The 18,113-nt window shown below is 35.6% G+C and overlaps 1 protein-coding gene across 5 annotated transcripts; it reads left to right on the forward strand.

Annotated features, from left to right (window-relative positions):
• The first annotated feature begins 3,039 nt into the window (after window positions 1-3,039).
• LOC149024504 (DNAJ heat shock N-terminal domain-containing protein) lies at window positions 3,040-15,985 on the forward strand. 5 transcript variants are annotated; one of them, XR_016171649.1, is made up of 8 exons: window positions 3,040-3,502; window positions 3,822-3,918; window positions 4,008-4,097; window positions 5,509-5,574; window positions 6,087-6,155; window positions 6,927-7,069; window positions 7,194-7,386; window positions 15,813-15,985. XR_016171649.1 is itself a non-coding variant. In XM_089144738.1 (7 exons), exons 1-6 carry the CDS (start codon window positions 3,156-3,158, stop codon window positions 7,062-7,064), a joined length of 807 nt encoding a protein of 268 aa, XP_089000864.1. In that variant the 5' UTR covers window positions 3,040-3,155; the 3' UTR covers window positions 7,065-7,069; window positions 15,813-15,982. The 5 variants fall into 5 exon arrangements, 2 of the variants coding, with proteins under 2 accessions (XP_089000864.1, XP_089000863.1); XR_016171648.1 differs by having other exon boundaries at window positions 6,927-7,386; XM_089144738.1 differs by lacking the exon at window positions 7,194-7,386 and having other exon boundaries at window positions 15,813-15,982.
• Window positions 15,986-18,113: the final 2,128 nt, after the last annotated feature.

The following is an 18,113-nucleotide window of genomic DNA, read 5'->3' on the forward strand; positions in this document are numbered from 1 at the left end:
ATAAACAAAAATTAACTGTTTATAATAATAATTCATAAATTAATATTGGTCTATTTATGAATTTATGTATGAATCAATTTATTTTAATGAGAAACAATGGTCATAAATCATACCAAATGCATACCAAATGCATCTATTTATGTTTATAGATGAAATCATAAATGTAAACCATACCAAAGAGAGCCTTAAATGATATTAGGCATAAAAGTAAAATTATAAGCTATTAGGAGGTCGTATGGTAATGCTTCTATTCCACTTCCATGCTTTTAGGTGAGAAATAGTTTTTCCTCTTTCTATCATTTCATTGTTTTACTAGGTGTTGAAATCTTAGAACATTTCTGTAACCAAAAAACAAGAAGGAAACAAGAAAAGAAGAAAGAGTTTTTGGGGTTTGTGAAGAGGTTGTGTTTCTTCAAGATAAGTGTTCTTTTGTGAGAATGGGTTCAACACTATGACAAAGCACCGATTTGTTTCAAAAATAAAAAACAAAAGCAACAAGATTACACATTCACGATTTGGGCTGTTTTTGTTCCAAAAGTGTATAGGGTTATTTTGAGGTTTTCAAAAAAAAATATAAAGATGCTTAAAATTGGGTTTCTAAGTAAAATCTAAACTTGGATTAATAATTTCAAAGAAGGCAGAAATAAATTAATAATTATAATAGTTCCCACTTTTCTTTTTTAGTAAAAGCCTAGTTCGGACCTGTCTAGTCTGATAATCCACCAAGTGTTTTTGCTTTGAGAAATACCAAAAACAATTTATGGCGTTTGATTAAACTTGCTTCTACGAATAGAAAAAATAACGATAGGCGTTTGATAAAATCTGTTTCTTGAAACAAATTTGAAATTAATAATCAAATTTACGAGAATGCCACTGTAGACTTTAAACCAATATTTGTCAAGTTATAAATATCCATTAAATTTTCATACTTACCAATATAGTTTAATTATAATAATTTGGTCAAATCTCTCCTGTGTTGGAGCTTGAACCAACGAGTTTATCTCTTGTATTGCTCCTAGAACTCTAATTTAAAACCCTCCTCCAACTCCAACTCTTGTCATCCTCCTCCAACTCCAACACTCGTCCTCCACTCCTCTTCCTGCCACGCACAAATGGAAGAACTCTATCAAAGTATTGAAAGAATTTTAGCAGGGTTGTTATGTTTAGAGTAGATTTCATTAATATCCTTACTAAAATTTTTTTGTTTAAACCCAACCCACCAAAATTTTCCTTCAAGAAACAAATGAATAGCTATTTGTTTTTGCATTGAAAGTGTCTCTTGAAGCAAAATTATTAATAAATTTTAATTTATGTTGCAAAAATCTTGCGAAACAAAACGGTTTTAAGTTTTAACCGTCATTTTTGCTTCTCAAAGCTAGAAAAACCATAAACATATCCTTTGAGTATGCATTTGTTAATAGTCTTTCCTAAGAATGATGTTCTTTTCCATAATCATGTTCCAATATTTTCATCAATATATGGTGGTCTAAGCACAATTTTGGTCTTTCCCTTTAGTCCCAACCCCCAACCCCCACCCCCTTTTCTTTTCTTTTTCGATAATTGTTTGAGCATAGTTATTTTATTTTATTTTGGGTAAAAAGAGAAAAAATTAGTTATGTCCAAGGTTCGAAATGTTGTTTCATTGCCAAAGCAGGATTGGTAGAGTGGTAGAGATCCATACTTCTTAGTGAAGATGTTGTGGATTCGATCCTTGTAGACATCATCTCCCCCCGAGGATGTAATCAAGGTGTGCGCAAGCTGGCTTGGATGAACCTCAGCTTAAAAAAAAAAACAAAAAACAAAAAATGTTGCCTCATTTGTGCTCGGATGAACCTCAGCTTTCAAAATAAAACTACTGACACCACCGACAAGGCAAAATGTCAAGCCGATTTTTGGTAAGGTGTTATTGAAAAATCGAATCCCAGTTTCAAGGTATATATAAGGTCATTTTGGCCTGAATTTTGTTGTCTACCTATTTTGTGAATAACATACACGCTAAAAGTGTTATTTTGGCTTAAAATATCACCGAAACTAATGTTTTGATTGACACATGCTCGAACAAAAAGTCATATCATTTCTGAAGAACTTGCTCTCCTTCAAATTTTTGTTGATGGATCTTGGGATAGTATTTTAAACAAAGGAGGTAGAGGGTGCATCATGTGGGACTATAATGGTGGTTTTGTAACAGCTCAAAGTAGATGTGGACATAGTGCTTCAGCAACCTTAGTTGAACTTGAAGCCATTAGAGATGGCATCATTTTGGACTCCTCTTTAGGAGCGGTTGATTTGCATATTCTTTCGGACTGTTTACCTATTGTTAGTGCTCTCCAAGGTCTCCAATCATCTTTAGATTGGATGTGTCTTAGTTTAGTTGTACATATTTTGAGAATCAGTTGGGCAAAATCAACAAACTTGGATATCAAAGAGATTTGGTGCAACCGAAGCAAGGCCCTGGAAGGACTGGCCAAACCACAAACAACAACGTGGCCTTTGATCATGATAAGAGACTTTATTAATATTTTATCTAACGCTCGAGGAGCGTCGTTTTGTAACTTTAAATCCCCAACACTCCTACATTACTTTAACCATCTAGCTCTAAATGCTGCAAGCAGGACTAGTACCGTAGATTCATCCATCACTGCATTCACAAATGCAGACTTTGATGTTATGCATTATTAACTAATACATTTTTCTTTATTATCAAAAAAAAAAAATATATATATATATTTTGAAACGTTGTTCTTTCTTTCTAGGGTTTTTTTAGTTATATCCTTCGAAATGACAATGGCTTTGCTGATTTCTTTACTAAGGGTGCTTGTAAGTTATCTTTAGATAGATCCTAGTGGGGTATACCAACTTTGTTTATTGTGGATTCTTCTCGTGTGTATCGGTTCCATGACCTAACTTCTTTTGGTTAATATTATCGCTACTATTTTGTTTCGGGGGAAAAAAAAAAATGTACCACGGTCAGGACCATTGTAACAAAATATGTGCAGATAAATGAAAAAAAGAAGCCTACGAGTCCGTATAGATGATCTGGAATCGGGTACTGCCGCTGCAACTGGGTCACCCTCACAGAGGAGAGTTTCCTCATTTTAGTCCCCTTGCTTGAATTAACGTGGAATTTAAACCCCTGAAAATCTACAGAAAAGAACATGTCGAATAGGAAATTTTGGGAATTAGCTTCGGGTGCCTTGCGCAGAAACTTTCGTTCAGCATCTAGCTTCTCTAATGGTTTCTATCCCAAGTTCGAATCTTCCGGAGTTTGCTCGTTTTCTTACGAATTCGTAAAGAATTCAACTTATCGACGATGCGGAGATAGCTTCACAGAGATCTGTAGTTTCTCTAGTAAGAGTTTTTGCTCGGCTTCGGTTGATGGAGGCGTTAGTAGATGCTGGAACTGCGGCGCCGTTCCGATGTCAAGACCATTTCTTTCTTGCGAGACATGTAAAAGCGTTCAACCAGTTGATACGTCCGTTGATTACTTCCAGATATTTGATTTGTATGTATTCCTAACAGGATTTCTTCAGTCTCTTCTGTTGATTTGCTTAAGTCTTTTATGTCATTTTTTCTAAGAAAATATCTTCTTGTGCTAACTCATACCGTTCAATGCTAATTCTTATCTATTTATGGCTTGATGAAGAAGTGCATGAGAAAATGTCTTCTTGTGCTACTCATACCGTCAATGCTAATTCTTATCTATTTATGGCTTGATGTAAAAGTGCATGAATTGGATCAATAAATTAAACATTTACGAAATAAAAATCTTGTTGTAGGCAATCGTTTCTGATATGTTGAGGTTTTCATTTAAATTATTTCAGGGACAAAACATATGAAATTAAGGATGCTAGTCTCGAGAGGAAATACAAAGATTGGCAAAAGAAACTGCACCCTGATTTAGTTCATTCGAAATCTGAGGTATCTGGATGTATATTGCAATCTCTCTTTTATTTTTGTTTTTTAATGTTCAGTATATAATTATGGTTAATGTTTGTTTTCCATTGTAGAAGGAAAAAGAGTATGCTGCTGAACAGTCTGCTCGAGTAATTGAAGCCTACCGAACACTGGGGAACCCATTATCGAGGGCAGTATACATGGTAGGAACTTTCATTTCCGGTGTCTTTATTCCTGTACTGATATGCTTTAAGATTTCGTGCACTTCTACTTATATTTGCTGGACTTTACAAGATAGCATCAAAAGCTATATCGTGCATGTCTGGCATCTGGACACAGATCCTGACATGCACAGAGCCATAGACACCCATAATGCTATTCGTCCAACAGCTACTACTACCGTACTGAAAACGTACCTGTGCAAGCACATCTACCCCAAAACACTTACACGCACACCCCCACCATTTTCACCTTCATGGGAAGCCTGCATTGTTTGATATCTTCTACTGGTCTGGAGGACCGCTGTTTTCTCTGTTGTTGGCATTCATCTTGTTTATGTAATCTTTGCTTTCTCTGTCTCATAATGTCTGTTATTCATAAGAGATAAGAAAAAAAAATTCCAGGCTAAACTTAACTGACAAGACAATCTTTAGATTACTTAGTTAAATGGTAGACATTCTGAGTGGTCATTTAGGGGCTTGCCAGTTGCCCATCATTCTTTTTTAAAGCTACTAGAGACCAGCTGATAGCAACAAAGGAATTCGGAGCAAAATTAGGCAGCAGTGATAGACCATTGAATGAGAATGATTGATGGGAATTGTCTTAGCAACTCGCTATAGCCATGAGTCAAACCTATTCATACATGGTTGCTTATATCCGATTCCTTTTTTGAACAAAGCAAGTGGTAATGAATCCCAGAAAGAGCAAATCCAGATGTGCATATAATTGAGTCTCTTACATATGACTTGCAGAATTACTTTTTCAAATATTTGACATAAAATTCATTAGAATATTATCATCAATTGCTAATGGTTGTTTTGGTTTTGGGGCCTTCAAAAACAGGTTCCTTTTATCTATGTATAATAGCTTTTTGAGTTCTTGTAATTTTATCTCTCAAGTAAAAACAATAACATTGTATGATCCTTATCTGATTTGTTGGAAGAGGATTGAGAATGCCTGGGCCAAAAAACCAAGTAAATCTGAAATCTCCACTCTTAGGTTTTTTATTTTATTTAGTTATTTATTTCCAGCAAGATCTGCATCCCTTCCCTTCTGTGTGTTGTTTCTGGTTGGATATGTGCAGGTCTTTAAAATTGCCGGCATACATATACATATACATATGTATATGTATATGTATAGATTGAAGTAGCTGTGGTTTATGGTACTTTTAGTTGGTTGCTTGCGTAAGTGTAGTGAACTGAAGTTAATGATGTAGGAATGCTGATTGATTACATTAAGAGATCTAAATTTAAATCTAGATTAGCAGCATTAGTTGCATCTATTGAAGTATGAAGTAGCTAACTTTTGGTCATCTGTGCTATATTTGTGATCCACAATCATTCATATACCTTTTCTTTATTTTTTGTTTTATTTTTAATCAAATACCCTTGGCAGTTACAACTAGAGGGTGTACATGTGGACGAAGAAGCAAGAATTTCAGACCCACAATTTTTGGCAGAGGTAACCTGTAAAAGAATTGTATTCTCTCCAAGTTATCATGTATTAGGTTTCTTCCTTTATCAAGGTTGAGGACAACAGTCCTTTTACCTTGTGATACACAGAGGGAGCTTAGGTCCTTGGTCGCAAGGCCCATCCATTGAACTAAGATAAAGATTGGCTGTAGCAATCTAATGTTTCCTGCTTATTTTGTCCTCCAATAACCATTTAGCTTGGAAAAAACAGGATGGAGCTTGAATCCTTGATTGCAAGATCCATCCAGTGAGCAGGACAGAGGTCAGCATAGAATCCAACAAGTTCCTGCTCATTGTATCTGCCAATTACAATTTAGTATGGATATTGAGGTCATTGATACCAATAAATGTTTAATGCATCTGAAGTTTATATAACAATATCACTAGGTTTTGATTGTTTACTTTGAACATCTGTAAACTTAATGGTACTGAAATGGTGATTTAGTTTGTACTTTCAAGTTCCAAGTTAAATTTATGCTTCTAAATCAAGGTTTGTCGCAGATTATGGAGATCAGGGAAGCTGTTGAAGAGGCTGATGATACTCAGTCATTAAATAAAATCCAATGCCAGGTAAAATTGGATACTGCTTAGGAAAAATGGGTTTATTTAGTAAGGCAATTTCTTAGGAATGGTGGGTGAGCCTTGGTGCAACAACTAAGTTGCTTGGTTTCAACCTTTTGTTGTTCCAAAACTTTGAACAGCCTCTCCTGCGAAGCAGGAAGTTAGGCTGCAAATGCTTTCCCTCCTAGATCCTGCAGTAGCGGGGGCCTCATGCACTTGGATGTTCACAATTGCTTCAGGAATACAACTTAGCATTCTATGGATCCCACCAAGAAGATTTTCCAGGAAACAATAAACTAAGAGAATGTTCCCCTGGTGTTTCAAAATTTATACCAACCGTCCTCCTAGGCTCCTACATGTCTGGATCTAACATTTTGTGTGCAGATTTACCTTGCCAATTTTAAACTGGACTGTGCAGACAAACCCATTTATACATGGTAGGGTAACAGTTGTTATAAAATTTGAAACATCGGGGAACTCTTGTGATTAAATAAATAAATAATGCTGTATAGACGCAACATTTTGCAACTGCAAGGCGTATACATAATTTGCTTAGGGTGAAACGGTTTGGACCCTAAAGTCCCGCATTTTTCTTTTAAAGTTCCAGCAAGCAGATGGTGGATAATTTGGAAAGGGTCTGATTGGATGGTTAAAATCTACCAATATAGAAACCAAATAAGTCATACATTTGCAACGTTTTGCTGTCTTATACTATTCTATATGATATATATATTTATTTAACTGAAATAAACATCTTGTTTTTTTCTTTTAATGATTCAGATGCAAGAAAAGGTAGAAAGTTGGTCCAAATCCTTTGGGGATGCATTCAAGAATAAAAAATTTGAAGAAGCCATAACCTCGACCCAGAGAATGACTTACTATGTGCGTGCGAAGGAAGAAATCATGAAGAAGCTTTGATATAGGTAACACTATTCACAGAATGTGTTATTAAACCCCTTATTATCTTGTTTCTTTGGTGTTCTACTAGCTGTTTGTTAGGTTACTTTGCCCATTATGGGAGTTCCAGCATTCCTGTTGCTGTTCCAGGCATGTGCTGCACATTTCAAGTGGGGGCGGAGGTTTGTGTTGGTTGTGTATTAGAAGATCTCAGGCTGTTTTTGAGGTTTTTTTTTTTAGTTTGGAGTCCATCTCAGCCCTTAGCAGTGGTACTTTAATTTCTGACATGCAAACAGCATTTGGCTACCTATTCAGATACAGAAGACTGGAAAAGGATACTGAGGTATGTACCATTCATTTCAGATGAATAGTGTGTTCATGTTTTGTAGCTTCATAGCCATCCATCTGAACTGTCGGAAACACTAAGCCATCCGCATGTTGGTCTCAATAAGAGTCAAGTTGGTCATCCAACAAATTTCCTTGATATATATATAGCCAGTACTAGGATGGGATAATACTTTTTGTTGATATTTGTTGGTCCTTGGCTATCTGTTGCATCAACGTTGCAGACATTAAGGGTTTTGTGCACCAGAAATAGTTAACTACCATGTGTGGAGCATTTGCATGAAAGCACCTTTAGACTTACTTGAATTTTAAGAAGAAAAAAAATTGAGCCAGCCTTGGCACTAATGAAATGTTAATGGTAGTTCTGCATTTGTACCAAGTATTGTCAATGTTCATGGTGTACCCATGACATTCTGAACAATCTGGATCTCCTCCTTCCAATATTGAATCTTTGTGGCAGCAGTTGTGGTTATTATACTCATCAAGATTAGTTCCTTTAGGTAGAACAAAAGTGATGCATATGGGGTGGCACATGGGGTATCTCGGGGTCTTGGACTCAGAATGGGCTGAATTTTGTCACATTGATCCAAACCGAGTTTGTGAGAAGAACTCACAGCGTCACAATGATGGGCGTCATTTTTTTGGGTTTCGGGATTGTTTTGAGGGCGTTTTGGGCATTTTACTGTTTTCAGTGGCATTTTTGTAATTTATGTTTTTTTTGTTTTAGGGTTTCTTGGCACAATAAAATCATGTTTGTGCGTCTTTTGGAGAGCAGCTGAATATTGTTGTTTCTGAAGAAACCTTTGAAAGACAAATGTTCTCCCACTTTTCTATCCATTCTTCTGTTTGGCCTTGTCTCTTTGTTGTTCTTTGTTGTTTCGGCATCAAAAAGCAACTGAAAATGTGTTTCTAAGCATTCCTGGTGTAATATGAAAGAGGAGGGAAACCCTTTCTCCATCTGTTACCTTAAGCAATATGCATCCCAAGCAATGTGGATCTTAATCATTCAGAACCCTTATTCTTAGGTTTGGGATTTAAGATGCTAAGATGAGGAAATTTTTGTCTGGTTTTGTGGGGATAAACTCACATGGAAAATTGAAAATTCAAAAGTCTAATGCTGGCCTAGAAGCTTCATTAAAACTAGGTATCCGTTAAGTGAACTCTGCATTAGGTTTTCTGTCAGGATGGATGTGGAAGAAATTTATCCCCCCCCCCCCCCCCCCCCAAAAAAAAAAAAAAAAAAAACCCCAACAAAAACGAAATTAGGAAAAGAAAAAAAGGAAAGAAAAGAACAAGTGGAAGAAGGAATAGATAATGCAAGTGTCATCCTCAAACTAGGGGAAGAAAGGGCTTTAGAAGAGAAAGGTGGCCTTGAGGGGTGTGGGAATAGGATCAGCTATTTTCAGCCTGTCATCCTCTTAGCTAGTGCTTCTCACTCACTGTATCTCACGGTTTCATCAATAACTATTTTCTTCAATCTGTCTCTTTAATATTCAGCAACATCCTTGTATTGAAACAAGCCAATCCTAATCTAAGTAAGAAACTAGTTAATAAAAGCTAGAAAATAGATATTATACTCTAAGATATATACACAGAAAAAGTTATAAGAACACCACCCTTCACCAAGAGCAGATGCATGACTGTAGGCATGCTCATCAGTTATGTGGTCCGATAGAAACATAAGAGAATATACAAAGAAAAATATAAAAAAATTTGTGAGGGATCTACATACTAAAAACTACTTAGGGATTCCCTTTTGGGTTGCCCCTTGAAGGAAAGAGAAAGATATGAGGTAGAAAATAGTACCTTTATTAATACTAGTTTGTTTGTCTAGAGACTCGGACACTTCTTACAAAGGGACTGACGTTAGGATTGGAGAAAATAGGAGAGAACTCAAGGAAGGCTCGGGGCTTCTATTCACTCTAGGCCCTGATCTTGGATCTTGTCTTGGTTTTGCTGATTGGTAACTTGGACCTTGATCTTGTCTTGGTTCTCCTAATCTTGCCTTTAATTCTACCATCTTTGCATCTTTCTAGGACATTTGCTGCTGAAGTTCATTAATATAACGAGCTTTTGTGAATAGTTCTATATTTAGACTTTGATAACCCTTGTGAGAATTTCAAGATGGTCACAGAAAAGAACTCTCTCTTTAGTGTCATGCAAGATATTTTCGAGCTTGAAATCAAGGTTGTCAAGGCGGGCTTTGCCTTGGTGATTAGGCCACAAAGTGGCGCCTAGGCGGCAATAAGGCAATCAAAGCAGTTGGGTCAAATTTTTTCAATACAACTACTTTAACCTACTTTTTAAGACAATTGCTTTCGATAATAAGTTAAACAAACATTCAATAGTCATATTCATCAAAAAAAGAAAGCATTCAAGAATCATAATTATGAAAAATTATCCAAAAAAAGAACACAAACATAAGTTAATCTTATCAAACCATAACAATGACTATGTACTAACAAAGAACACAAACATAAGTTCATCTTATCAAGCAGCATAACAATAACTATGTACTAACAAAGCCAACACGATAAATTAAGGATCTCATTATTCCAATTTCCAAGTCATTTGTCCATTTAATGATTCATTGATTCTCGATGTTGAGTATGGCTCATGCTTCACTTTGGGCATCGGAGTTCCTTTGCAATTTGGGCCTTGATTCCGAAATGACTAAGCTATTAAATTTATATTCAGCTTTGTAGAATAAATTTTGATTTAAAAAAAAAAATATCATGTACTAAATGTAAAAAAAACAATTGCTTTAGTGTCTAGGCGGCAATAAGGCACACAAGACGACAAAGCGGCAGCAATGAAGAGAAAAAGCAGCGTCAATTAAGCAGTTCAAAACAAGGCTCAAAGAAAATAGGCAGTAAGTCTAGCATCATTGGATTACGAAATATATGCAATCTTAAAAGGATTGGATGCTTTTGAGATATTTCTAGCAAATAAAAATTTTTACCTTACAAAAAGATTGTGAAGCTATTATTAGTTTTTACCATAAACTAAATGAAAAAAGAATAAGGCAGAGGAGATGGCTATTGCTAAAAGATACTTCTATCAACAAGGATACAAGATAAAAATACATCATATTAAAGGAGAAATAATTTAGTAGCATATGTTTTTTTCCAGATATTTATTTGCTAAAGAAGAATAACTTTGTAGATATGACCAAGGAACAAATTTCGGTTGAAATTGGAATTTGGACCTTGCAAAAGGCCAAAATTCCTATGTTTCAGTCGAAATTTCGACCGAAACTGGACACTTTTTTCCTGACAATTGTAACTTCAATTTCGGGCCTCAAATTGACTCAATGATTTGGATTCTTGCATAGTACCTATTTTAAGCATAATAAACACTATAAAATTACTAGTTTACCAAAAATCATTGAAAATGTAACATCTAAGTATATACTATACATGAGAAGAAGCAAGAATGCTACCAAATACAAGAAAGAGAGTGTCTGATACAAGAAATATACATTAAGTACCTTGAAAACCACAATATGCTCCACATACATGCTTCTAATAATAACCTCCTTTTTTTAAATATAAAAAAATATGTATTTTTTAATATATAAATAATTTAAAAATATAAAAAATACACACTAATTATCTTAAAAGGCTCCACAACATGCTTAAAAAATTGCATACATGCTTCCACTAATACTCTCCTATTTTTAAATTTAAAATAGAAATTAATTAGTTTTTTTAATATTTAAATTATTTAAATATATATTAAATACAGTAAAATTATATAATTAAAAGAAGAAGAAAAAAATTGACTCAACACCATCACAACAATATGGTGTCTCAACTCTCACATACATTAATTTGAAGCTCATACATCTACTATACATATACATTTTTAGCAATATACATAATTTACTAAATAATTTTTAATAACAGATAAGAAGAATAAAAAATTAATTTTGACACTAGAAATTCATAGATCAACACTTTAAAGTAAACATACTTAAATTTGGAAGTTATCCAAGAAGATTTAAGGCACAAACAAAACAAAAATAAAAAAAATGAGAAAGTTGGTTACTCACCTTGCAAGATTTGAGAAAATGCACAAATAGAGGAGCAAATCTAGTGTTTGAATGAAATGGAGTTGTAGAAATTAGGTGAAAAGAGGGATGAAATCAAGAGAAATAAAAAAATTTGAAAAGAGGGTTGAAATGTCTGAGGCGATATTGCTCGGTAGGCTCGAAATTGACGATAGGTCGAAAATGGACACTTTATAGCATTCCATTGTGTCGTTTCGGCTCGATATCATATCAAGTCGATATTTCGTATCATATTGACCGAAATTTTGGTCGATACAATACGATATGGGACACTTTTTGTATCTGTCCTTGTATTTCATTTCGATTTGGAAAAGTGCAGGCATACAACCGAAATTTCGTTAATTTCGGTCGAATTTTGTTCCATGGATATGACTTCAAAACCTCCCAGATACATAGGAAAAAACCCTGAGAATATGGCTTTTGAGCCACCACAAGATTTATTCAAGATCCTTATGGGAGTCTCTGTGCCTCAAACCTCTCCCAAGATTATGGCCAAGACACTCCATCAAACATTGTAGGCCAAGATAGTTTTGCAAAGATTCAGCAAAAACAAGATTGCCTCTTGATAAGGAATACTTATCTCAAAAGATCTCCGCCAAGCCATCTTACCTTCAGATCGAAGTAGCTCTGACACAAGATGAACGATGTCTACTAGACAATCTGTGGATCTCTTTCCACTAGTGTCTAAAAGATCACAGCAAGATGTCTTACTTCATTATAGTTCTCAATGGACTTTTGATTGTTTTGAAGATCTTAGAACTAAGAAAAACAACTACTACAGTTTTTATGTTGTGTACAATGGACGTCTTAATAGAGTGTTTTATTCGTGAGAAGAACTCGTTTAGAGGATAAAAGATGTTGAAAAGCCTTATTATAAAGGATTCCAAACTCTCAAGGAAGCTCTCACAAAAGCAAGAATGACTTTTGGTCCGAATTTCTACATTCCCCCCCAAGATTAGGACCTCTCCAATTTCAGGCTTGAAGATAGTGCTTGACATTGAAGAGAGTTTTTATCTGTAACCATTGTCAAATATGGAACTATCTACAAAAGCTCGTTATATTGATGAACTTCACCACTAGATGTTTGAGAAAGATGCAAGGATACAAAATTAAAGTCAAGATTAGGAGAACCAAGACAAGATCGAGGTCCAAGTCACCAATCAGCAAGATCCAAGATCAAGTCACCAGTAGAATATTGAAGATGTTAATATTATTACTAAGGATTATGTTGAAAAGATGATGAGCAGTATGATATCTCATGCCCTAGAAGCAGCTAAAAAGATCCAGCCACCAGAGAATTGAGAAGATTATTTAAGCTTAGCTAAGATGGACTCAGTCCGTAAGGAAAATAGTGTTCTTAAAACATGTGGAATGCCTTTGACTAAGTTCTAAAGACAAAAGAATGATATTTTTGTCATTGCACTAAGCGACTACAAGCTTATCCAGCACACACTTGCAATGATGAAAAGACATCTATAAGGGTATTTATGTCCTGTATAGTATAAGGGTATTTTTGTCATTTTAAGACAAAAATGTGGTGAAGTTGATTGAAAGAAGATTTAAGTCCACCATTGAGAGTCCTGTATAAATAAGAGGGTTTGCTATTAGTTAGGGCATAGAGTGAATAGAAGCCTTGAGCCTTCCTTGAGTTCTCTCCTGTTTCCTCCAGTTCTAGCATGAGTCTCTTTGTAAGAAGTGTTTTGAGTCTCTGTACATATAGACTAGTATTAATAAAGGTACTATTTTCTCCTTATATCTTTCTCTTTCTTTTAAAGGGCGACCTAAAAGGGAACCCCTAAGATAGTTTTTACTTTTTAGTATGTAGATCCCTAACCAGAAACATTTTATTTTTCTTTGTGTATTCTCTTATGTTTCTATCAGACCACATAACCAACAAGCATGCATACAGTCGTGCCCCTGCACTTGGTGACAGGTGGTCTTGTTATTACTTTTTCTATGTTTCTTTCCTTATGCTAACTAGCCAGTCCTGGCTTAACCTGTCTGAGGCAACTAGAATCTTGCCTAAAGAACCTTGGTGACCCAGCAAGTACCCTTTAAAAGTAGAAGGCTGTGGTGTGGGAAAGAGCACATGTTGCAGGTCTTTACGGCAGGATCTTGTTTTCCTCTTGCAGAGGAATTTAGCACTGTTGTTCTATTTAAAATAAAATAATAAAATAAAAAGAAACAGCCTCCCAAAAGAAAAAGAAAAAAAAAAAAAACTGAACTGGCCCTGCCAGCATCAACCAATATAGTTGTGTATATATACATAATGTAGAGATCCTGCAACTACACTTACTAAAATTTACCTGTCCATTGAAAGATAGGCCCAAAGACTGTTATATATGATTTTCTCTTCTCCTCACCTCCATCGCCTTATGGAATAATTAAAAAGCAATACATGATTAAAAGCCTAATGTGCGCATCAGCTCCAGGTGGCTCATAAAGGCTGCCTGTATAAAGAACCTCGGGTGGCCCATCGGCGTAAACCTTCTCCCAATATAGTAGTAACACTAGGGGCCATGATAGTAATATTGACAAGAGAAAGAACCCAGAGTCATGCTGTCAGTAAACTCTGTACTTTATTCCATTACTATTATTATTATTATTATGTTATTTTTATTTTTGGTCTTCTCAAGTGGCAAGAAAGGACAAGCAGGGGTGGATCTATATTGTAGAGGACTCAACATTATTGTAAGCTAGGTGTCAGATAAACTAACCCACTCAGTAAAAAGCCACTCAAATCAAACACTGGTTTAGTTTATATATTATATGATGACTCCCTATAATAGATCAAGTAGATTAATTAACTCTTACTACCTTCTAGCAATGCCTGGTAATAGAGTTGGATAACTCCAGCCCCAAGGATTAACAAACAGCAGCAGTAGCTACTGCAGGCCTGTGACGGGGTAAACCAGGGGAATCTCTGTAACCAAAATCAGAAGTCACAGTTGATGAGCTTCAAACTCTTACTGGTCAGTCTCAAAGGGGTGATTAACTCCTGAAAAAGTCAGATGAGAACAATGGACAAATGCTGATATTACAAACATCAATTAGAAACTGAACTCATAAATTAGTTACAAAATTAGACAAACCCAGTCTGATGTACACCAAGTCAGCATCAAATGGAGGCCTTGAAGAGGGGATTCAGTTCTCAAAATCCCAGACCAAGTTGGTTGTTAATCTGAGAATCTCTCAGTTCTTGAATTTGGGAAAGAAATTGGAGATGCTTCATATCTGACAAACCAAGGTCTGGATAGCCTCCAGACTTCTGTTAGGTGGATGTCATGGGGTGCTAGTTTGATCTTCGAAATACTAACCAAAGTTGATCAATGAATGCTAAGATCTTGGGATCAAAATAAAAGCAGGTTCCTTGGCGAAACTCAAAATCCAATGGTATTTGGAGCCTTTTCAGCAACTACAACAGCAGTAGATGGATGGAGTGCTATCAAGTCTTAGGAGAGGTCTCAAGTGGGTCTCAGGTTGAAAAACAGAAACAACCACCACCACCCCCACCAGAAATAAAACCCTGGCATAGGGAGATGTGTATCAATTGGAGAAGAAAGGGCGATGCAGATCCACCACCAAATTGAGCATTTTAGTTTAGTTACTTAGGTCATGGGCCCTTAAAAACTTGTGTTTAAGCTGTAATGAGCATCTTTGTGGGCCCAAAATGAGGGTAGATAGTATGAAAATATGTTAGTTTACTTTTAAGTCAAGGGTTATTAGGCATTTTACCTTTTTTATTAGGCTGAGCATCTCCACACAAAGAAGGTTGACTAAGTGTTCTAAGTTACGGTAATTGAGTCTTAATAACTAATTTAGGTTTCACAACCTCTACACATGTACTGAAAGGGTAGTTTTATGTTTACTTCAAAATTCCTTTTGGTTATGGGTTTGTCTCTAAGGTCGACTGGGTAGTCAGTCTTTTGTTTGTTCTTGCAGACCTTTTTCAATAAGGGAGAGTGCTAGCTTTCTTGACTCTACTTTGGCCTTGAAAGCTGTTAAACAGCTTCTTTAAATGGACAGGTATTGGTCCTTAGTGATATGAGCCCTGTCAAGTGTAACCATGTTCTAGACTTCTAGTTACGATGAATGTATGGCTCACTAACGTGGTGTTATTTCAAACCCTTAATTAGATCACATCTGGACTAGAAACCCAATTGGTGCTCTTCCAGTATCAGTGGTTGCACTGGCACATTTCTAGGCAATATGGATTCTATTGGAGTTTATTCACCACTAAGCATGATGAATTTGCAATGTTATTTTTAAATCATGTATAGTCTGCGTTATACTTTGAGATGCAATATGAGAATCTTGACTGATGGTGTAACTGTGTCGTCCTGTTTTGGCAGATGAGGGATCAAGAAGTAGAAGGTTAATTAATTATCCATTCTAATGGCAGATAATCAAAATCATGACAAAAGAAGCTAGCTCCCGTCAGATTCAGGCAAGGACTGCTTCTGAACTAGTTTTGTTTTCGGCATCTAGCTTCCCTTTCTCTTTTTCTTTTTTTGTGGGGGGGGGGGGGGGGTGTAATTGGCATCTAGCTTCTTCAATACATTGACATTTTTGTTTTTCAAGTTCTCACATGCCCTTCATGATAAAGGACTACAAGAACCTCAACGATTCAGGTCCTGTTGATGATGAAGCACTGTTTATTAGTTATGTTTATTGGTTCTTTTGCAACTTTCCCTTCAAATGACCCAATCTGGTGTTAAATCTGGATGCTATTTTTCTCAAATCAGAAATTAGGTCTTCTACTGATTTAAATCAGAGGAAAACATGCACAAAGCATTCTCCATTTGTTCTCCAGCGCTTATGTTCATTTTGACCCTGTCCATTTTTTATCCATTTCTTTAGTTGTACTAACCACCTTCCCGTTAGCTCCAACTGCATTCTTTGTTGGAACAGCTTTCAAGACACTAACTACCTTTTCTTTACCTGCTCCTTCTCTTGCTCCAATTGTGAGAAGGTCATTACATCTATTTAGCCCTGCACTTGACTCTTATTTGGCTCTCAGAAAGATTGATCTTGGTTTTTGAAAACCCTGTTTAGTACCTCCATTTGTGATTTGGTAAGTAGTGCAATACCCACATTTTGAATGTCCAGTCCATGAGGTAATAAACTGATTTTGCCCAATTCACCGTGATTGGATGACTTTGAACCGGCAAAGGGAACATCGGATGCCCTAAATAAAGAAGTTAATTTTAAAGGTACGATATTGGATATTGGATCTAATGACTGCAGGATTAACATTGGTAATGGTCCCTTTGTCTTGAGTAAAAAATATCGACCTACATGATTTGTCAAGGAACCCAAAGGTCGTTGAATGATAAAGATATGAAATGAAAATGGGTTTCACATCCAAAACGGTCTAAATACAGTTTTGTCCGTGAGACTTATATACAATAGAATTAAACTGAACTGAAAGTAGAGAAATAATCAATATAATTTTTTGAACTCAAAGGCACCAACGATTAGATGCCCAAGTGAGGCCCATGCAAAGAATTAAAATGGGCTTACAAATCCATAAAAGTGGTCACTCATGAATGTTTTAATTATGCAACAAATATATAAAATAATATATTATAATATATATATATATATATATATATATATATATATATATATATATATATGTATATATATATATATATATATATATATATATATATATATATATATATATATATATATATATATATATATATATACTAGTAAAATGTGCACGTGCAAATGCACGTCACTTATTGTGTTGTATATATAATTTTAGGTCTTTTCTTTTTTATGCTTAATTTCATAGGTCTTATTCAGGAAGCCCGAAGACTTTAATGGGTCTTACTCATTTGTGAAGCTCATTTTCTTCCCAATGCTAGTCGAGTAGAGTTATTGATCTGGTCGAGTAGCGTCCTTCCAATGTCGGTTGAGCGGAGTGATTGTGGTCGACTCATAGGTTTCTAAACCTGCTTGAATATGAAGATCTTGCTTCTTTTCAATACAGTTGACTTCAAGAATCATATGGTTATAATTTGATGTGGAAGTATGTAGCTTCGATGTGGCATTCTTTGATGACCTTGAGAAGTACGCCACAGATTCATTGTCAACAATGTTGCCTTGAGCTTAAAGCATTGGCCCTCTTCCATTGATCCATTGATTTGGATCAAATTATATATGAGAAGCTTCAAGTCCATTGTGTCCAATTTATGAAAAGAAGAATTTGTGTGGTGTTGAATGGCTTGATTCCATAGGACCCAGTTCGATGGTTTATGTGAACTTTGGGAGCATCACAATTATAACGCTTCAGCAACACATGTGAGGTGGCTTTGGTTGGAGAATACTCCATTCTGAAGATGCATGAATCTTTCTGCAGATTCTATCTAAATGACTCGTCACTAAGGAGACCGAGTAAAGCATGACTGAATCACTTCAAACTTGTTGTTCTTGTTAATATAGCGGCCGGGACGCAGTTCCTCTTTTCCATGGGCGAATATAATTCGTAAAAGAATTTAATGTCAACATATTCGAATCCTCAAACTGTCTTGGCTTAGAGTTGAGGAATGGGATGTGATTCACTTCGATGCTTCTCGTTGCATCTGAAATTCTCCTGGCATTGATTATTCGGGATATTCGGATGAGAGTTTTGCAGGTTGATG

Source organism: Hakea prostrata, chromosome 2 (assembly GCF_041222555.1).
Source record: "Hakea prostrata isolate BN-2017 chromosome 2, UWA_Hpros_2, whole genome shotgun sequence".
Classification (NCBI taxonomy): Eukaryota; Viridiplantae; Streptophyta; class Magnoliopsida; order Proteales; family Proteaceae; genus Hakea; species Hakea prostrata.